Source organism: Eriocheir sinensis, chromosome 14 (genome assembly GCF_024679095.1).
Source record: "Eriocheir sinensis breed Jianghai 21 chromosome 14, ASM2467909v1, whole genome shotgun sequence".
Lineage (NCBI taxonomy): Eukaryota > Metazoa > Arthropoda > Malacostraca > Decapoda > Varunidae > Eriocheir > Eriocheir sinensis.
The window spans coordinates 20,410,263-20,433,181 of NC_066522.1; the positions used below are offsets into that span (position 1 = coordinate 20,410,263).

Sequence of the window (22,919 nt, forward strand, 5' to 3'; positions counted from 1 at the left end):
ACACGAGAGAGAGGAACGGAAGGAGGTGGACGCGTGACCCTGAGCCTCGGTGACGTGATTGAGTAATAGTCATCAGGTGTTTCCTCTCTCTTCTTTTCCTCCTCCTCCGTTCGGTTATCTCCTGCACTTCCTCTTCCTCGTCGTCGTCCTCCTGACATACAAGGGAGGGAGGTGGTAGCGGTAATAGGTGCCTGGTTGACTCTGTACCTTGGCATTATGAAGCGTTAAAGTCATTGGTTATCTCTCTCTCTCTCTCTCTCTCTCTCTCTCTCTCTCTCTCTCTCTCTCTCTCTTCGTCCACCTGGTAAACAATTAAGGTAAACAGGCAGGTGCTAATTCAATCGATCCCCTCTCGTGCTTGGTAACATGACAGAGCAAGGTTGTCACTGGTCATCAACTCATTTCATCTTCCTCTTCCTCTTAGTCCTCGATCACCTCCTCTTCTCAACATCTCTTTTTTCATTTTTTCCCTTCTCGTCATTGTGCTTTCTTCCCTTCCCTCCTTTTCCTTATCTTCCTGCTGTTACTTCTTATTACGTCATCTGCTTGTGTTCCATTTGCTCCTCCTACTTCTTCTTCTTCCTCCTTCAGCTCCTTCTTCTGCCTCTCATCGGCAAGTCGTGAACTATGGACACAAGACACTTTGTGGGGGTCCGCGGGGGAGGGGCCTTGGTCGCTGCCTCATATCGCTAAAAGGTCCTCGGTTCGATCTATTACGGAAGTTATACGGGGCCATTCCCATAAAGTTTTCACATTTGGACTTCAAGGGGCTGACGCTGACGGGGGCGCGGACGAAGGAACGGTCGGTGCCACTCGTCTTCCTCTTCCTCTTCTTCCTTCTCCTCCTCTTCGTCTGGTGCTGCAGGAGGATGAGGAGGAGGCCCCTGGAGCGAGCTTTATCACATCGATCCCTCGGGTTATAAGCGGCATGGGCACTACTGCTACTACTCCCTACCTCTGCCCCCCCCCCCCTTCCCCTTCATCCTCCTCCTCCTCCTCTGTCTCTCCTACCCTTTCATCCCCTCTCCGTGTATGGCCTTATCAGCCTCGATACACACACACACACACACACACACACACACACACGCGGACGGATGATATAGCATTAAGGAGTATTCCCTTGCGACCTTGGAAGACCTAATATCTCCTCCTTCCACCTATTATTATTATTATTGTTATTATTATCATTATTATTATTATTTGTAGCAGCAGTAGTAGTAGTAGCATCGCTGTAGCGCCATTGTAAACATTCTCACTATAACACTTGAGGCCTTATTATAACATCTTGGCGGACCGTAAGCGCAGTATCGACAAGGCAAGGAAGAGTGAGGGCACGTATTAAGGCGATGCTTATGTGCCATCACGACCCTGCTACTGAGGAGGGAACATCGGGGGAAGGGGGAGGTGGAGGAGCGGGGCGGTGAGGTGACGAAGGCGCGGAGGTAGGCGGCGAGGGTACACTGGAAGCTCATCCGCGAGAGATCCATAAATAACTCTTCTCTGGCGAAAGTGACCCATCCCTCTCCGCCGCCTGTTAAGTGCTCCATCGCTCTCCATCCTATAACTCGAGGCGTCCATTCTCCATGACTGTAAATGACCCGGGTGCCGCCGCCGCCGCCGCCTCCTCCTGGTCCGCTTCCTCCTCTGCCCCTTCCGCCGCCACCGCCTCCTCGCTTCGCATGGTAATTGATTCTGTACTCTCCACGCCTCTTAAGTGTCTCGTTATTTTTCTCGCTGCAGCTTTTGTTTGTCTCTTTTTGTGTCTTTTGTTTTTCTTTTGGCGTTCGCTCTGTATCTTTTTTGTTGTTGATCTTTTTAATGTTCTTTGTGGGATTTGTTTTCACGGGTAGTCTGTCTTAATACTACGTTGTCTGGGTGTCTGTTTGTCTGTGTGTCTGTGTGTGTATCTGTCTGTCTGTCTGTCTGTCTCTCTCTCTCTCTCTCTCTCTCTCTCTCTCTCTCTCTCTCTCTCTCTCTCTCTCTCTCTCTCTCTCTCTCTCTCTCTCTCTCTCTCTCTCTCTCTCTCCCTTCATCTTTTAAAGTGCCGCTTGAAGGGTTCGCTGTAATTAACGGTTTGATTTTTCGTCTTTAATTCTAAGTGCATTCTCATCTTCGTTAATGGACTTTCTCACCGTATTTCTATTCCCCAAACTCTATTTATTATTTGTTTGTTTTTTGTTTCCTTCGGTGGTGTGTGTGTAAAAAAAAAAAATCATCGTAATCATTGTCTTGTAAAGGGTACTATATGATTTTTTTTCTTACTTCGGTGGTTTGTGCGCGTAAGAAACTTAGGGCCAGTTTCACAGCTCGCCATGATGGGTTTATAATCTCCCAAACCAATACCAAAGACACAGAAAATTCATTGTATATATATATATAGTTTGGTGTTCCTATTTAAGCTCAGAAATTTGAAGAAACTATACGGAAAAAGTTTTGTGTATTTGGTGTGGAATCGAAAACCTCAACACTATGGACTGTATGAGTGTGTATAGTTTGGTTCGGGCGGTTATACAAAGACCCTGTGTTGGACTGTGAAATAGCCCTTAATCCTAATCATTGTCGTGTTAAAACGTCCGCTGCGATTGGCACAGATTTGGCCAGCACTGGTAGCCTGGTAACACATATTCCCAGGTCTTTTTCTGCCTTTGTAGTGGATAGAGTGTTTCCCATGTGGTATTGGTGTGCTGGATTTCCCCTTCCAAGGTGCAGAGTTTACATTTTTCTTCATTGAACTGTTGCAGCCACTTTTTGTTCCATTCCTGTATTTTGGTGGTCTTCTTGTGGGAAATCCGCAGTCAAGGGGTTAAGTACCATATGGTTTCTTTGTTTACTTCGGTGGTGTGTGCGGGTCAGAAACTTTATCATAATCACTGTCGCGTAAAATACTAATCTTTTCTTTCTTGTCGCTCCCGTGTGAAGGTTCGCATTCCGTGCCGTGTGTTCTCAGTTGTTCCTCCTCCTCCTCCTCCTCCTTTCCCAGGGCGTGTAAGCAACGTGCCTCATGCCTCTTCATAACTAACACCTCCTCCTCCTCCTCCTTTACCTCTTTCCCCTCCCCTCCAACTCCTCCTCCTCCTTCTTCATCTCCCTGTCTCTATTCCTCCCTTACCTCGTCGCCCTTTTCTTTTTCTTTACCTCCTGTCTCTATTCCTCCTTTCCCTCTTATCCCTTATCTTCTTTTCCTCTTGCCTTTCTTCTTTTTTTACTCCCTGGAACCATCTTTTCCTCCTCCACCACCTTACCTCTCTTCCACCTCCTCCCCTAATCCCATCGTCCTCCTACTTCCTCTCCACAAAGCTCTGAGACATTAATTTTCCATCTTCATCCCCGCAACAACCACGGGAGTAAGGACGAAGCAAGAGTGAGGCGATGCGAGGCGGCTTACCTGGTACCAGAAGATGTAGTCGGGCTGCTCGAGGGCGGCGGTGATGATGCACTTGATGGTGACGGTGCTGCCGCTCTTCACGAACATGTCTGGGCCCCCGGGGATGCGGATCAGAGGCGCTGCGAGGTGGGTGGAGGGAGGGAGAGGGAGAGGGAGAGAGAGAGAGAGGATGAGGGAGAGAGAGAGAAGAGGGTAAGGGTTAGCGCATGGCCTGGTTGCTTTAATCCTGACCTCCTTCACCTCACACACACACACACACACACACACACACACACACACACACAGACACACACGTCATCTCCACACCTCCAGCCTCTAAAATTCTCACCTTCTTGGGAGAGTACGGAGAGAAATGGAGGAGGAAAGGAAGCGTGGAAGGCTCATCTCCCCGATTTTTTTATTATTTATTTTTGCCTTAATTACTTTTCCTGTCTACCTATTACGTCATATTCACACCTGTACGCCTTCATAAATCCTCTCACCTTTTTAACACCTCTACTTCGACTTCCGAGAGATTAGGGAGCAGTGGAAGGAGCACGTCATCGATTTTTTTCATAATTTTCTACCTTAATCATCTTTCCCGTCTACCAATTACGTCATATTAATACCTGTAAGACTTCCTAAATCCTTTCACCTTTCTGACACCTTTTTAGTTCACCTTCTGAGAGAGTTGGGAACAGTGGAAGGATCACGTCACCGATTTTTTCATAATCTTTTACCTTAATCATCTTTCCGGTCTACCAATTACGTCATATTAACACCTGTAAGACTTCCTAAATTCTCTCACCTTTCTGATACCTTTTTAGATCACCTTCTGAGAGAGTTGGGAACATTGGGAGGGTCAGTTCACCTCCTCTTCCTTACCTTTTACTTCAATCAGTTTTCCCATCTACCTGTTACCTCATATTCACACCTGTAAGACTTTCTAAATCCTCTCACCTTTCCTAACAACTCTATTTATCCTTCTGAGAGAGTAGGGAACAGTGGAAGGGTTACCTCACGGATTTTTTTATTTTTATATTTTTACCTTAATTACCTTTCCGGTCTTCCTATTAAGTCATATTCGCTCTTTCAACTTCTTCAGTACCTTTAGGCTCTCCTCACCTTTTGAGAGAGAAGGAACGAACTTTTTATAGATTTCATTTTTACCTGCATCACCTTTTATTCTCTGCCTCCTACGTCATCTTCACACTTATATAACCCTCTAATAAATCTTCACAGCTTGCCCAACACCTCTACTTCACCTTCTGGGAAAGTAGGGATAGAAAGGGTGGATGGGTTGCCTCTCCATCCTTTTTAGCTTTAATATTTACCTTCATAACCTTTTATCGTCTACATGTTACATCATATTTGTACTTCCTAACTCCTTTTACCTTCTCTAAAGCTTCTCACCCTCTCCTCGCGGTCTGGGCGTAAGGGTAGAGAGAGAAGAGGGGAAGAAGGGCCACCTCACCGCCTTTCTGCTTTCATTTTTACCTCTGTCATCTTTTATCGACTACCTATTACGTCATTTACACCTATAAGACTTCTTAGCTCCTCTCTCCTTCTCTAGGGTCTCTTTGCTTTCTGGGGGAGGAGGAAGCGAGGGGAGAGTGGAATGGTTAACTTATCATTTTTTTGCTTATTTCTTTTTTACTTATATCAGCTTTACCATCCACCTAGTAAGACATTTTCATACCTATAAGACTTCCTAACTCGTCTCTCCTTCTTTAGACTCTCTTTGCTTTTTGGGGGAGGAGGAAGCGAGGGAAGAATGAGTGTAAAGGGTCACCTCATCGATCATTTATTTATTTATTTTTTACCTTCTATCGTCTACCATATTACGTCACACTCACACCTATAAGATCTCCTTACTTTCCCCACCGTCTCCAACACCTCTCGGCTTTCTTTGCTTTCTGGGGGAGGAGGGAGAGAGAGAGAGAGAGAGAGAGAGAGTGGGGGAAGAAAGAGTGCAAAGGGTCACCTCACCTTCCCCGTCACTTTAATCTTGACCTTCCTCACCACGTCGTCACAGTACGTCGCCTCAACACCTCAACAACCTCCGCTAACCTCCTCTCCCCTTCAAGCCGTTCACCACCACCGCCACCACCACAGGCAAGCCATCCGAGAGAGCGCCTTCCTCAAACACCCTTTCCCCTTGATCCCCTTACCTCCGGCCTTAAGGCGCCTCTCCTCCATCACCTTTACCCTCTGATCTCCTCCATTTCCATATTCTCACGTGTCTCCGCTGGTTTATCCCTTTCTTTCACCTTCAAACCACATGCTCTCCCCAATTCCCTTCGGCTTAGGCAGTTATCCGACTCTTTCTCTCCTTCCTGACCCTCTATACTCGCTTCTCTGGTCCCTCATCCCTCTCTCTTGAACGACGTAATCTCTTCACTAGTTACCCTTTATTCTCTTCTTAGGTACCTCGTTTTCCCTTCAAACCGTATGCTACCTTAAGTCTCCTTCGTCTTATGCAGTTGTTGATCCATTTCTTTTCTTTCCTCTCTTCTTATGTGTATTTTTTTCCCCTTAAACCGTATGCTACCTTCAACTTCCTTCGTCTTAAGCAGTTATCCGTCTCTTCATTCCTCTGTAACTCTCTACTCTCTATTAAATGGCCCTCTGCCTGGTTGTTGGTAGACTTGAGGGCAGAGAGTAGGACGCAGCGGAGAGGTGAAGAGCTCCTCGCAGGGACAGTGTAGTTAAGGGTCACACAACAGAGAACCCACGAGTGATTAATAGACCCCGACACGTGAGTTATAGTTGTGTCTTTCTGAATGATATCTCTTTTAATGTGCCTGTCTTTATTCCTTGAACCATATGCTACCCTCAATTTTCTTCGTCTTAGGCATTCACCCGTCTCTTTCAACTCCTTCAGCCTTCTCTTTTCAGGTCTCTCGTTTTCCCCTTAAACCATATGCTCACTTCAGTCTCCTTGGGCATAAACACTTGTCCCCCTTCTGTCTCTCTCCTTCCTCTGACTCCTACTTCCCTTCCTTTCCCAGATCCTCCATTTTCTTTTCTTCAAACCATTATTATGCTTGCTTCAATCCCCGTGGCTGGTAATGCTCATCCCCTCGTTTTTCTCCTTCATTACCGTCTATTACTTTTTCTGGGCCCATAACTTCTTTTTTGTTTCTTCAGACTACATTTTCCATTCTGTCTTGGCATTTGGCGCTTTTTCCTTCTCTTTTCTCCTCCTCAAAACTCTACTTCATCCTCCTTATCCCGACCTTTCTAGTTCCCTTCCCGTCTATTGTCTTTTCTATACGTCCTAAATTTTTTTCTTCAGACTACATTTTCCATCCTATCTTCACATTGAGCGCTTCTTCCTTCTCTTTTCTCCTTCTTACAACTCTACTTCATCCTCCTTGTCCCGACATTTCTAGTTCTCTTCCCGTTTATTGTCTTTTCTATACGTTCTAAACATTTTTTTTTTCTTAAGACTACATTTTCCACTCTACCTTGGCATTTGGCGCTTTTCCCTTCTCTCTCCTCCTCAAAACTCTCCTTCATCCTCCTTATCCTGACCTTTCTAGTTCCCTTCCCAGGTGTCTCGTCTTTCCTTCCTTCAGACCACCACACCACCGCATGCTCCATTTCACCTCGGCTTTAAGCGCTCATCTCTTCTCTTTTCTCCTCCTTAAAACTCTCTACTTCTTTCTACTTACCCCTTCCTTTCTCTCCCTTCTCTCTCCCTCGTCTTTTCTCTCAGACAACATGCACCATTTCACGTTGGCATTAAGTTCATATATATATTCTCATTTCTCCCCGTTCGCTCTCTATTTCTTTCTACTTATCTGAACCTTTCTCTCCCTCACGCCTCATACATCCCCTACTAGGTTCCTCATTTTATCCGACACATGCTCCTTTACAACTTGGTTTAAATCGTCCATCGTTTCTCCTCGTACACCCTCTATTTCTTTCTCCTTATCCCAACCTTTCTCTCCCCTTTGAGTCATACTATATCCCTTTCCAAGTCCCTCATTTCTTCTTCAAACCACATTCTCCATTCTCCTTAGGCTAGATTTAAGTGCCTATCTCTTCTCTATCACCTCATTCACTCTCTACTTCTTTCTTCAATCCTACTTCTAACCTTCTTCTCTCCTCAGAGCCATACTTCCCTTCCCAGGTCCCGCCTTTTCACACTCCAAATACTTACTGACGACGTGGAAGCGCACAAAGTGGCTCATCTTGGGCTCCGTGGACACCTGACACTCGTACCGTCCGTCGTCCCGCTCCTGCACGTACTTCACCTGCAGCGTCCACGTCTCCGAGTCTGCTTCGTGCCACGCCTGGAAGCGCTGGTCGGAGATGAAGGTGTAGTGGTCGACGGTGAGGATGTGCGAATCGCGGCTCCTCACCCACGAGATCTGAAGGAAGACGAAGGCGGTAAACTAGGATGCGATGGTAAGGTGTGTGTGTGTGTGTGTGTGTGTGTGTGTGTGTGTGTGTGTGTGTGTGTGTGTAATTGAAAAAACAAGATAATAAAGTGAACAATAACGGCCGCGAGAGAGAGAGAGAGAGAGAGAGAGAGAGAGAGAGAGAGAGAGAGAGAGAGAGAGAGAGAGAGAGAGAGAGAGAGAGAGAGAGAGAGAGAGAGAGAGAGAGAGAGAGAGAGAGAGAGAGAGAGAGAGAGAAGAGAAAAAGAGAGATAAAAAGAGAGAAAACGCTCAGCTACCATCGTGTTCCGGTAAAATATTTGAAAACGAAATGAAAAAGACACACACAAACAAACAAAAAAAAAGTCACAATCTGTTCGACCGTCCAATAAACTACAAACCAAAATCCACGTTTAAGAAATCCAATGACAAAGTGAACAAAAAATGAACATGAGCAGACAAACCAAAAAAAAAAATATATATATAAATGATGCGATAAGAGGCGACAAAAAGAAGCTTAATATGTGCGAGGGGAGGATTACACCACCACCGGGAAGAGCCATGAGGGTAATGAATGTGCTTTGTTCACCACGGAATACACTCGCAAGGGGTCGCCAGCCACATCGAATTGGAGGAATTATATCGCCCGGGAAACAGATGACTCCAATTCCCGGCAAAATGGTGTGGATAATGACGCCAAAAGTTAGCCATTTTCCAGCCCGTCTGAGTGAGCTAAGAAAATGCAACCTGATGTATGTATACGTGTGTGTGTGTGTGTGTGTGTGTGTGTGTGTGTGTGTGTGTGTACATTTGTGGTCAATATCTATCTATCTATCTATCTATCTATCTATCTGTGTGTGTGTGTGTGTGTGTGTGTGTGTGTGTGTGTGTGTGTGTGTGTGTGTGTGTGTGTGTGTGTGTGTGTGTGTGTGTGTGTGTGTATGATATTGCTTTATTAACGTCGTAATATAACTTTTACGCCACATAATTACAACACGCATGCAGTCATCGTCTTGTTGATTAATATATACCAACATTTTCACACCAAATATATAATTCGTACACACACACACACACATTTAATCCCTCTATGATATTTTAACTGCACCTTGTGACCTGTAATTGCTTCACTAACTATTATTATCATTCATACACCACACACACACAAACACAATCATATATAATCATCACCAGTATAATGTTTGCACTCTACACACACATACTATTATTGCAAGCACCAATTTCACACTTCATGCACGCTCACACAAATATATTACTAGCATTACATATCATCACATTTACACACACAGAAAAAGACATACACATACACACAAGTATATAGCCTTTATCTCTTTTTTATTGCCATCTTTTCCACCGGACACCGACACACATTCACACATTTATCGCCTTCTCTCTCTTTTTATACTGCCCCTTTCCCTCCCTGAAGAGTTACGGCCATTACCAGTATTACTCTTCACATGACGCTACGGCCGCCAGGGACTTGGGACGGGCGGCGGGCGCGGTCACTTGGCGGCGGCGGCGGGGCGTGAACGAAGGGACGTGCCGGTAAAATGTGATCAAGCAGGACGGCGACGCTCTCCGATCACCTCATGCGGAAGGGAGGGGATAAGTTTCCATGTGTCATACGGTGTCGTGTTTCTCGTGTGTTTATTGATATCCCTGGTGACTGCTTGGTCCGGGGTTGTCTCTTTCTGTCTTCTTTCCATCCTTAGTGACGTGGGTTAGGCTTGAATACGAAACCTCACGCAGAACGGCAGGGATAAGCTTCCATGTGTCATACTGCATCGTTTCTCGTGTGTTTATTGATATCCCTGGTGACTGCTTGGTCTGGTGTTGTCTCTTTCTGTCTTCTTTCCATCCCTAGTTACGTGGGTTAGGCTTGAATACGAAACCTCACGCAGAATTAACAGCGGGGATAAATTTCCATGTGTCATACTGCATCGTTTCTCTCGTGTGTTTATTGGTAGCCCTGGGGATTGTCTCTTCCTCGTCTCTCTTTTCATTCCCTCCGAAAAAGAAGATTTAAATAAGAAACGTCTTGGGGATAACTTTCAATTCCGTATACTGGATCGTGTTCGTTCGTTTATCGTTATTTCTGGTGACGTGCTTGGTCTCGGCTGTCTCTTCCCCCTCTCTCCTTTCTTTCCCTCCGCAGAAGAAACGAAATATGGAAGGGTGAGGATAACTTTCCGCTCCTTGTACTATATCGGGGTCCTTGTTTGTTTACTGATATCCCTTGTGACTGCTTGGGTTGGTTTGTCTCTTCCTCCTCCCTCTTTTCATTCCCTCCGAAGGTTTTAATAAGAAACGTAAAGTGGGAGAGGATAACTTTCCATTCCTTGTAATATATGGGGGCCCTTGTTTGTTTACTGATATCCCTTGTGACTGCTTGGGTTGGCTTGTCTCTTCCTCCTCTCTCTTTTCATTCCCTCCGAAGGTTTTAATAAGAAACGTAATGTGGAGGGGCGAGGGTAGCCTTCCATCCCTTATCGTGTTCCTCGTCTATTTAATGATATTGCTGATAGCTGCTTGGTCTGGCTTGTCTCTTTCCCTCTCTTCTTTCCATCCGTAGCAGAAGAATACGCTTCATTTAATTAGAAACGTCATGCGAAAGGGCGAGGATAACTTTCCCTTCCTTATACCGATTCATGTTCCTCCTTTGTGTCTTGATAATTCTGGTGACCGCTATGTTTAGGTTGTCTCTTCTTCCTTTCCTTTCCCTCCCTAGGTACGTCGTGCAACGGTAAGGGAAAATGAGGATAATGACTATGATAAGAAAAGTCATGTCGGAGAGCGAGGATAGTCTCGCTCCTAAGGTTTTTAAATCGAGTCTTTCTTCTTATTTGTTTATTGTTACTGTTGGTGATTGCGAGGCTTAACTTCCCTCTTCCTTGCCATTTCCATATTTTTTCCATTCCTGCGAGCGGGACTTAAGGAGAAGCAGATATTTTCCTTACTCTTTTTGTGGGTGCAAGTGCGTATGGGGCGAGACTGTCCCTTCCTTCTCCCATTCCCCTCCAAACCATTCCTAGGAACCGGCGTGCGTGCATAACTAAAAGAGGCTGTGCAAAACTTTCCTTACATTTTTATCTTGCTTATCTTCTCATGTTTTTGCTTTGCCAGAAATTAATGGCGTGGAACTGAAGTAACGTGGGGTTGGAGAGAGGTTACGTGGGATTGGGAAGTTATGTGGGGTTGGGAAAAGGTTATGTGGAGTTGGGGATAGGTTATGTGGGGTTGGGGAAAGGTTATGTGGAGTTGGGGAGGGGTTATGTCGGGTTTGGGAAGGTTATGCGAGGTTAGGGTTAAGGAGGGGTTATGTGAGGTTAGGGTTAGGGATGGGTTACGTGGGAAAGGGGTTTGTGTGGCTAGGTTTCGTTTCTTTTTCTTTTATTTTTTGCTTGACCAGAAATAAACGACGTGAATCTGCAGTAACCATGTGTGTGCTGCGATCGCCGTGAATTAATGAAGCGAAACTGTTACTAATATATCAAAAAGAACTGGGCTCGATATCAATTACTTAGCCGATTTTATTTCACACATTATGTTTATATTACAATTATTATTAGTATTATGGGCCCCCAAAACTTATGTGATCTATGGTTATGCCTGTTGTTATTAGTATTATTATTTCTGGTGGTGGAATAATAATGATGATCCATGGGTAATTGATGTCATTATTATTATCGTTATTATTACCAAAGTTTAGTCATGACTCGTAATGGTGTTAGTGGTCATAGTGGTGGTGGTGGTGGTAGTGGTAGTAGTAGTAGTAGTGGTGGTGGTGGTAGTGGTGGTAGTGGTAGTAGTAGTGGTAGTAGTAGTAGTAAATGTTGTATATTGCAAGTGAAGAAAAAGAAGAAGAAGAAGAAGAAGAAGAGCAAGAACGAGAACAAGAAGAAGAACAAAAAACAAGAAGAAAAACAATGATAACAATAACAAGGATGAGAACAACAAGATGAAGACGAAAAAGAAGGAGGAAAAGAAAAAAATAAGAAAAGAAAAATACATAAAAAAACAAGAAAACAAACCGAAGCGAGATCAAGAAAAATGCAAACCACTTCTCCGTCCCCTAAAATGCAAGAGGAAAAGAGAATAGTATCCGTCTGCTGAGCGTCCTGGCTTATACCACACAATAAGGCACTCCGCGCGAGGAAGGAGTCGTTCTGGGCTAAGTAGGAAGCTCTCACCTTGTTATTTCATCCCGTCCGCCGCGCGCAAAACAGGAGGAAAGACCTTTTTTGGGGGATGCAGACTTTTATGCTTCCTCTCTCGACCTCACTCGTTATAAAAAGAAACAGAAATACTCTTTTAGCACATTTCCCGAGGTTAATATTGACAAGTGCTTTTGGAATATTAACTTTGAACGCCTCTTTTTAATACTACCATCATTACGATATAAAGAGAAACAATTCTGAGACTTTTTAGCACCCTTCCTGTAATGATAATAATTAATACTTCTCGAATATTGACTGTAAATATTGCTTTTTGTGCTACTTTTCTCGTGATAAAAACAAACGAACACAAGTGACTTTTAATACTCCTCCTGATGATCAAAATGACAGGTGCGCTTGGGAATCATTATTATTGCTACCTTCTTTATAGTAAAAAAAGAAAGCTGCCTTCTTTTATTACCCTGATGGATGGTAATAGTGAAAAATACTTCTCGGATATTGAATTTGAACTCTACTTTTACTAATTGTTGCCTCGTGATAAATAACAACCGCAGGTGATTTTTTTAATACTCTGCCTGATGATTATAGTGACAAGTGCTTTTGGAATAGTGACTTTGAGGATCACTATCACCACTGCCTCCCTCGTAATGATAAAAAGAGACAAATTACGTCGTTTATCACCTTCTCTGATGATAATAGTGACAAGTGTTTTGGAATAGTGCATTTAAGCATCACTATTACTTCAACCTTCCTCGTGATGATTAAAAATAAATAATTGTCTTTTTATCACCATTTTTTAGGATAACAGCGACAAGGACATCTGGAATCATGACTTTGTGCACCATTGTCGATCCTCCTGGTGATAAGAGGGACAGGAGTCGTGGGAATATTGACTCTGAAGCACCTTTTTCTCTATTAATTTTCAGTGCCGGGCAACAACAAGAACTGAGGGGCCGCGACGCATGTTTTCAGAAAGGACGAAAATAGAAAAACAGACGCAGTGAATCAGTGGGCATTTTCCGGATCTTTTTCTCTAGGTATCGAAAAAGTTGAGTTAAATGTCACTTTCGTCGCTTCTGGCCGTGAATGTTTCCAAAGATACCCTTCCACATGATGATAGTAACAAGGGCTTCTGGAATAGTAACTTTGCGCACTATTGTCGATCCTCCTGAAGATAAGAGGAAGAAGAGTCGTGGGAATATGACTTTGAAGCACCTTTTTCTATACTATTCTTCAGTCCCGGGCAACAACAAGCACTAGGATGCGACGACATATGTTTTCAGAGAGGACGAAGATAGAAAACAAACGCAGTGAATCAGTAATCTTTTTCTCTGGGATATCGAGAAGCTGAGTTAAATGTCACGTTCGCCGTTCCTGGCCGTGCATGTTTACTGGGCGCCATTTAGAGCGTGCCGGCGGACTCTTTTATCGTGATGTGTTGCCGGACGGAATTAAGTGTCAGGTCCACAAATATTTCTCCCGGCCGGCGGCGCGAGACGGAGCGATGCAGTTTACCGGCGGCAGGCAACGACCGGCTAATATTTCCTAATGCGGAGGAAGGCAATTGTTACCCACCATTGCTGCGGACGATATTGATGGTTGCTGGTTGTGGTGCAGTTGTTATTACCACTACTACTACTACCACTACTACTACTACTACTACTACTACTACTACTACTACTACTACTTCCACCATTTGAAGCAGCAGCGACAGTAGTAATAGTAACTGTAATGGGTTTAGCAGTAGCAATAGTAACATAATAAAAAAGGAGATTAGTTTTGTTCTAAAGAGTGTTTCTTTAGGTTCATGGTACAGAAGAAGGGTCACACTACCACCAGGGTCATAAAACTCCTACGCTGGAAATGCCCCAAAACTCCTACGAAATACGCGTTAAATATGTGTGCCTGGACGATGGAAGGTTTAAGAATACGAGATATGGTTATGTGTTATTAAAGGAACTCCATCAGTGTACAGGAAACGTCGTGAGAAAGGATCGGTCTTCTTTACCTACGGAAGAGACGACCACTACTAAACAAATTCAGGGCTTCTCATTCGAAAGCATTTATTACAACACTGCTTCCTTGGTGTTTCTCAAATTTAGATACACCCCGAGAACGAGAAATAATTGTCTGCCAGTTGAAGTTACCCGTTATATATTAAATGCAAAAAGCGTTTCATTCATTACTTATTCCCTTGATTTCCTCCCAGATGACAAGAACGATTCAAATCATCCAATATCCCAAGAGTTACGTCCGTGAATGTGTTCGGTATAACTGCTGTTCGCCAAATATCGCCATAATTGCTTTACACTCGAATTTCTTTCAGATAAGATTCGGCGGCCGTTTCATCGTTCTCGTCCATGGATAGATAGACACGCTGATGACCCGATAGATGCATTTGGCTGCCGGAAAATTGTGGGACTGTGTAGCATACGAATTTTATCTTAGTTATATTCTCTGATCATTTTTTTCATCTGTATTTCCGCTTGCGAGTTGTGTTATTCTTGTAGTACTGCTGTCCGTGCTCCGAAAAGAGGGATGGACGAGGAGTCGATATAGATTAATGATTTTACTTTACCAGTTGTTAATAATAAAAATTTGCGTCACACCCGCTACAAAACGTTTAAGCATTACAAACAAATAGGCTTTATGTCACCTGTTCCTCCTGTTCTTCCATGCATGCTTTTCCTTATTGTTGTTCTTGTCACCCTTCTCATCATACTTTCCCTCGTTTTTCCTTTTCCTCTTCCTCCTCCTCTTACTCCACTTACATCTACTGCTACTTCTATTAGTGCTGCTACTACTTTTTCTGATACTCTTAATATAATCACCGTCTTTCTTTTTCCTCTTCCTTCTCCTCTTACTACAACTACATCTACTGCTACTTATATTGGTGCTGCTGTTACTTTTTTCTAATGCTCTTAATATGATCACCGGTAAAGGAGTGATAAAAAACAGTATCATCAACATTCCTACTAGAAACATCAGCCGCAGCAGCAACAGCAATAACAACGACAACAACCAAGTCAGGGAGAGAAGGAAAAAAAGAAGGAGGAAGGACAGTAAATACAATAACTGCGACCATTAGCTATACGGGATCAGACTAACACAGAGGGGAGAGACGGAATTCATGTTTGCTTGACCGTTTACTAAAGTCTCCCCTCCCCCAACCCCCCCATCTCTCTCTCTCTCTCTCTAATAAGTGCAATAATAATGACACTAACAACATTAAGAATCACTAACAACCCTGACAGCAATTCGACCCATTCCACAATCTCACAATCTCTCTCCCCTCGCAGCCTCACATCACGTCCCCATCAGCGCCCCTTGCAGACGCGCGACATCTGCGACTCCAGGAATAAAAAGAGTCGTGGCCAGCCGGCGGACGAAGGGATTTGTTTGAATAATTCCCTCTGAGCTGCAATTCTCGATATCAATAGCTCCTGAAATTCCCCTCTTGCCCTCTCACACTTCCCTCCGGCCTTTCAGTATTCCCCCTCGTCCTCAGTCACCCTCAGATAACCTTCACTGTGAAATCCAATCCTCTGCGTACGCCCTTTGAGTTATTCGCCCTCCCCTTGGCCCTAAATTATCCTCCCCCTCTCTCTGTTCCTGTTTTTGTCCCTTCTTTCCAGCCTGCTTCCTCTTGCTCTCCCCTCGCCTCACCACGAGCACCGCGTCCACCACCACTACCAGCTCTTGGGACCCTCGGCATTGCTCTCCAGGTCACCATCCACTGAATTCTAGGTTACAGAGCACTTTACAGGGACCTCTAGGTATGCTTGAGGCCTGGTAGGAGAGGTATGGAGGGCTTATTTACTTTGATATAATTTGGGGGGACCCTCTGCATTACTCTCCTAGTCACAATCCGCCGAATTCTAGGTTACAGAGCACTTTACTGGGACGCCTATTGGGACTTAACTGTGTCTAGGTGGGCATGGGGGTTAGTATGGAAAGCTTATTTACTTTGATATCATTTCCTCTTTTCTAATTATGCATTGTTCTCCCAGTCACCATCCACCAAATTCTAGGTCACAGGGACTTTACAAGGACCTCTAGGCGTGCTTGGGGACTAGTATGAAGAGCTTATTTACTTTGATGTCAGTTTTTCTTTTCTAATCATGACCACTTTTACCATTTTTCAGGGCGCTCTGTATTGTTCTCTCAGCCATCATTCGAGTTCAGGGCACAACGGGGACCTGGCAGCATCTAGGCGCTCGTGTGGTGTTGTGAGCAAGGCAAGGAAGTTACACCGAGGTCATTTACTCCAATATGATATCTTCGGGCGCTCTGTATTGTTCTTTTAGCCACTTATTGATTTCTAGGTACAACGGGGACCTGGCAGCATCTGGGCGCTCGTGTGGTGTTGTGAGCAAGGCAAGGAAGTTACACCGAGGTCATTTACTCCAATATGATGTCTTCGGGCGCTCTGTATTGTTCTCCCAGCCACTTATTGATTTCTAGGTACAACGGGGACCTGGCAGCATCTAGGAGCGCTTGTGGTGTTGTCAGCGAGGCAAGGAAGGGACGCCTAGCTCATTAATTTTACTCCAATATGATATCTTCGGGCGCTCTGTATTGTTCTTTCAGCCACTTATTAATTTCTAGGCACAACGGGGACGTGACAGCATCTAGGAGCGCTTGTGGTGTAGTCAGCTAGGCAAGGAAGGGACGCCGAGCTCATTTACCTCAATATAGCTTCCTCCTCCGTTCCTCACGCTGCCAACCTCACTTTCCCGGCGTAATTACTGCAGTTAATCCTCTCCACACAATAGCGCGCGGGCATCAGCGCATCCTTACGTAAACACGGGAGCCTCGCGAGGGACAAGATGGAAAAGCGGAGGAGCCGCCAACGACAAAGGATAATTAAAGCCTAATTTGACTCCCCGCCCGCCATCTTCCAGCAATTTCAGCCGACCTCCAACATCGATCTGGCAAAACATTTAGATCCATATTTTTCAAACTCTTGCAATTCTTAGTACATCTGTTTTAAAAGGCTCTCGTAGAAGCTGTAGGGGTTTCCATAGATGGTTTCTTGGCCATGGTGGTAATTTTAGAAGGCCTCTTGCCCATGAACATGAAAACACTTAATACAACCCGACGTATCTCATCTGTAGCATTAAAACACATTAGTAACAGGAGATCGAAACGTTTGATAATACGAGGCTTAAACTCCCGACCCACAAATACGAAAGAAACCACTGACTGACTGACCCAAAATCTGCGAGTCCACGACAGAGCGGAAAAAAAGAAAGAAAAAAAAATCAAGGTCATCTAAAAGCTTTTCCTAAACTCCTGTTCCAACTGCTAAATGCTCGACTTCTGTCGCTGACTCCGGGCGATTCCAGGAGCCATTGGAGCGAACTCTGAGACAGCATTTTACACCTGAAAATGTCGATCACCCACCGACTGGTTGCCGAGGTTCCGGATCCTGCAGGGGAGGTAGGCGTGTGTCCCGAGCTGCGCCGAGATGTTGGTGGGCGCCGCCGGGTCGAAGTAAGGAGGAGGAGCCGTGGAGGGGATGGTCCTTTCGATTCTGATGGGGGTGCGGGAGGAGGAGGACGAGGACGAGGAGGAGGAGGACGAGGAGGATGAGGATGAGGACGAGGAGGAGATGTGGAAGGAAAGGAAGGTGGAGGAGGACAACGAGGCGGGTGGGTGTAGGGACGGGAAGGCGACAGAATAAGTGGGGGAGGAGGTACTTCGAAAGGCAGGGAAGTAAGGTCTCTGGCGGAGGTGGCTGGCATGGGCGAAGCTACGGGGGTACTCCTGTGGTGGCTGGGTAGTAGTAGTGGTGGTGGTGGTGGCTACAGGTGGTGGTGGTGGTGGCGGGGGAGGGGGTGGTGATGACGAAACGGGTGGTGGTGGTGGTGTAAGGGTCGATGGTAGTGCAGTGGTGGTGAGGGTGGGTGGTGTGTTGTAGTCTGCAGCAGCTTGTGGTGGTGTTATGGTGGAGTATAACTTGGTGATTGTGGTGGAAAGCGGTGGTGGTGGTGGTGGACTGGTGGTGATGGATGAGGGTAGTGGCGGGGCTCTGGTCGAGGGTAGAGGAGGTGCTGAGGTTGGTGTACTAGTGGTGGTGGTAGTGGTAGGGGTGGAGGTGGTGGGTGGAGGTGGAGGAGTGACTGTAGTAGCAGGTGGTGGATGTAGAAGCTTAGTGGAAGAAGGGACGTCCGAGGTGGAGGGAGACCAATCTGCTACAAGGGAGGGATGTGGTTCTTCGGTGGTGGTGGTGGTGGTGGTGGTAGTGGGTGGTGCCGTGGTGGAGAGAGGTGGAGGAACAGTAGTGGTGGGCATGGGCTGCACGGTAACTAACGAAGGAGACGGCGTGGAGGTGGATGCTGGTGGAGGCGGATTCATGGATGAGGGTGGATCAGTAGAAAGTGGAAGGGGGACTTTAGTGGAAGGTGGATTGACGAAAGACGGGGACACAGTGGCGGGTGGCGGGTGAGTGGATGACGGAGGAGACCCACTTGAAGACGGCGAATCAGTGGAAGAATGAGGAGGAGCAGGTCGGCTAAGTGGAGGATCAGGAGGTGGAGAACGAGGAGGAGAAGAGAGCGTAGTGTGTGGGGGATCAGGTGACGGTGGAGGGGATATTGTGGTAAGTGGTGGGTCCGTGGGGGAGGGAGAGAAGGGTATAGACGGTGTATCGCTGGATCGAGGAGGTTGGGTGGTAGAACCGTGGAGAGGAGGGACAGTGGTGGTAGGGGGAAGGACAGGCGTTGAGGGGACCCGCTGTTGCTGCACGTTACTGGAGGTCGTGGATGCAGCGGCGGCGGTGGTGGTGGGTGTAAGAGTGTCGCCATCTGGTAGCGACATTTGGTGGGTCGCTGCATCTGTGAGCAAGACAACAATACAGAATTTAACGCCTCGTCTGAAAAGAGCTTGAAAAAACAGCGCCATAAACACACACACACACACACACACACACGCAAGGGCATTCATATTCGAGTTTTATTGCAAGTGCCGAGCTTCCAAAAATCGTTTTCTGGATCTGTTTTGTTCTTCCTCCCTCTATGAAGAATGGCGCGCGTTTTGCCTTCATAAAAAAAGAAATGATGAATGTGTTGATTGACGGTTTGCACGAGGAAGAGGAAGAGGAGGAGGAGGAGGAAATGGAAAGGAAGGAAAGGATTATTGTGAGAGAGAGCAAAAGGAAAAGATAATAGACGCGGAACATAGGGTAGGGACAATCATATCATCAGCATCATCAGCATCAACAACAGGGAGATTGATGACAATGATGCAAGGGAACCAAAGGACACACGTAACATCGAAAACAAAGTGACAACAAGCCGAGGACACACACACACACACACACACACACACACACACACACTATCTCTCTCAGCAGCGCAATGATAGTTCAAAGGTTACACACACACTCCTTCCATCACCACCACTGCTACCTCCTCCACCATCAACACCACCACCAGGCCATCAGTCAGTCAGCACACAAGCCAGTCAGTCAGTCAGTCAGTCAGTCAGTCAGGAAGACAAACAACAGAGCAATCACGGCCTCCCCGACTGCGTGGACACGAAACTAACTTAAAAGGGAATGCATAAAAAGATTTGTGAATTAGCAACAGCGCCGGGCTTGCACACACACACACACACACACACACACACACACACACACACACACGGATATGACAAACAAAGCCGGACTAGACTAAAACATATCCGCATCCATACACACACACACACACACACAGAGACACACACACACACACACACACACACACACACACACACACACACACACACACACACACACAGATGAATAGGACAAACAAGGCATCCCAAAACACAGGCGCACATAGAAAATCGTAAACAATAGCAACTACGTAACAATACAAACACGTGAATTCAAAAAGAGAGTGAAAAATTAAGGAAAGAAAATGCAGAAAAGAAGATAAATGAGATAAAACGAAAACACACATACGAAGAAAGAATAAATAAGGAAAAATTAGAAGAGAGGGAGATGATCAGTAAAACACAATCCAAAAATACATATAAAAAGAAAGAAAATAAGGAGTAAAAGAAGACGGAAAGGAGATAAAAAACCAAAGAAAAAATAAATGAAGGAAGAAAAGAAGACAAAAAAAAAGTGTATAAATAAAACAAACCAAAAAACACACATAAAAAAAAGATGAAAAAAAAGAAAATCCAGAAAGAAGATAAACACAGAAACGAAAACACATAGAGAGAAAGAAAAAAATATATACACAAAAGGAACACACTAGCAAACGGCATGGAATAGACAGAGGCGAGATAATGTTGCTTGGAAATAATGATGATAACGACGAAGGAAAGGAAATAACAAAAAAGGAACACAGAAAATACGTGAAGCGAAGATATAATAAAGAAGAAATAAAGAAAGAAATAGTTGAACAGTTAGAAGTAGGAAATAATAATAGCAATGGCCGAAATAATATAAAAAGTAGGACAATTACAATGTCGGAAAAAGTTGTTAAAGTGAATAGGCAGTTAAAGGACATTAGCTAACATATGATAAAAAGGCGAATAGTTAAAAGTTTGACGTAATAACAGTAATGGAGGAAATATTAAAAAGAACAGGACAAATTTAATGGCGGAAATGATAGTTAAAATGAATAGGTAGTTAAGGAACATTATCAAAAACATAAGAAGATAAGCATAATGATAAGTTGAATATGATGGGAATGAGCTTAAAAAGGAGTGAGACGAGACCAAATAACAGAAAACATATAGGTAAGAAAATGGGGGACCTTCCTGAGCTATGGAAACGCGAAAAGGTTAAAGGGAAGGCATTTGCATCGATTTTCCTGGCTTTTTTTTTTTTTACCTTCCTCTCTCTCTCTCTCTCTCTCTCTCTCTCTCTCTCTCTCTCTCTCTCTCTCTCTCTCTCTCTCTCTCTCTCTCACTCCTATCTCTTTCCTTGTCTTCTTTTTCCATCTTTCTTTCTTTCTTTTTCTTTTCTTGTCATATTCTCTCTCTCTCTCTCTCTCTCTCTCTCTCTCTCTCTCTCTCTCTCTCTCTCTCTCTCTCTCTCTCTCTCTCTTCTATTCTTTTCCTTATCTTTTTTTCCTTCCTTTCTCTTTTCTTCTCTTTTTTTCTCATATGTTCTCTCTCTTTCTCTTTATCCCCTCGCTGTTTCTCCTTTTTACTTTCTCTTTCTTTCTTTTTTCTTCCTTTTTTTCTCTTTTTCTCTCGCTTTTTCTTTCTTCTCTCTTTCTTTTCCTTCTTTCTTACTTTTTCTCTCTCTCCCTTAACCCCTCTCTCTTATCTCTCTCCCTCTCCCCCTCTCCCTCCCTCCCTCTCTCCGTCTCTCCCTCCCGCACTGGTTCTATCGGGGAAACTTCACTATAAACGGAATCCAGCTGTGCAATAAGTCAGGGTAATACTGCAGCCTATATGAGGGGTCGTGTCCGATTCGGGGCCCGGGCAATATTCTCTTCTAAAAAATATGAAATGAAAATAACAAAATGCGTGTTTGTGTTTGTGCTCCGCGTGTGTGTGTGTGTGTGTGTGTGTGTGTGTGTGTGTGTGTGTGTGTGTGTGTGTGTGTGTGTGTGTGTGTGTGACCTTGAAGTCTATTATTTCTTTTTTTATCGATAAATTTTCTGCTCACAACATAAATCTTCAGAGAGAGAGAAAAATTAATTAGAGCAGAAAGATAATCAAAGAAATATATTGAACCGGATAGATAAATGAGAGCGAGCGAGAGAGAGAGAGAGAGAGAGAGAGAGAGAGAGAGAGAGAGAGAGAGAGAGAGAGAGCGGAGGGACACTCAATCTAGGAATAAGACTTTCTCTAAAACTTCTTCTGCTCAACTTATTTCACACATCACCCACAGACGTCGCTCTTCCTCTCTTCTCTTCTCCGAATTCCCCTTCTTCTCCCCTTCTTCTAATCCCCTTTCCTTATCTTTCCTCTCCTTCCTCTTTCCCTCTCTCTGCACTTATCCTCTCCGCTTTCCTCTTCTCTCTTCTTTTTCCTTTCTCCTCCTCCTCCTCCTCCTCATAACCCCAGGAGCTTCTTTCCCCTTTATCTCCTTCATCCTTCTCCTCCTCCTTCCTTCCTTCCTTCCTTCATAAGCTGTTTTCTCCATCCCAGGCAGTTTCTTTTTCGTCTCTTCATCTTTCTTTTTCGTTTTATTTTCCTTTCCCTTATTTTATCACACCTACAGCGCCTTTTCCTTCCTTCCTTTTCCTTCCTCCTCCTCCTCCACACGTCCTTTCCTTCTCCTTCTTTTTACCTCCCTTTTCACTCCTTCTCCTTCGTCTCTCCTCCTCCATACTTCCTTTCCTCCTCCTCCTTTTTGCCTCCCGTTCCACTCCTTCTCCGTTTCTCCTCCTCTTTACCTTTAACTTTCCTCTCCACTACCTCTAATAAAGCAAAGTTCTCTCCCTTCTTCTCTCTCTCTCTCTCTCTCTCTCTCTCTCTCTCTCTCTCTCTCTCTCTCTCTGCTCCTCCATCCAACATTTCGACCTCCACCTCAACAGTTTCTCCACTCTACGCAAATCCTACTTCGTCTCTCCACTCTCTTCTCTTCCACATCTTCTTCTACCTCCTCCTACTCCCCCTCCTCCTCCTCTCGACCTTCCCCCCACGCCTCACGGACTGCTGCCATGATTAGTATTTTTCCGGCGCGCAAAGACCGACGTGACTATTATTCTGGGGCATCAAAACAAAATATACCTCGGCCCCGCTTCCGTTTCTCTCTCTCTCTCTCTCTCTCTCTCTCTCTCTCTCTCTCTCTCTCTCTCTCTCTCTCTCTCTCTCTCTCTCTCTCTCTCTCTCTCTCTCTCATGTTCCGTCGGTATGTCAGCAGAAACACCTCTTTTGCGACCAAGTTCTAAAACGATAATTACTTTTTAGGACAGCGCGCCGCCTGAACTCATGGTGAAAGGAAGGACGGAATTAAAGAAGGATGGAAGGGAGGGAGGTAGGAAGGGAGGAAGGGAGGATGGAAGGAAGGAAGGA

At 45.0% G+C, this 22,919-nt stretch overlaps 1 protein-coding gene across 1 annotated transcript in view; it reads right to left on the reverse strand.

Moving 5' to 3' along the window:
* The window catches only part of LOC126998613 (mucin-2-like), a 115,468-nt gene that overhangs the window by 7,308 nt on the left and 85,241 nt on the right, over positions 1-22,919 (reverse strand). The window contains exons 3-5 of the mRNA XM_050860529.1: positions 17,355-18,787; positions 7,533-7,743; positions 3,386-3,504 (exon numbers count right to left, since the gene is read on the reverse strand). Coding sequence (XP_050716486.1) covers positions 3,386-3,504; positions 7,533-7,743; positions 17,355-18,787 — 1,763 coding nt within the window. The remainder of the gene's footprint in view (positions 1-3,385; positions 3,505-7,532; positions 7,744-17,354; positions 18,788-22,919) is intronic.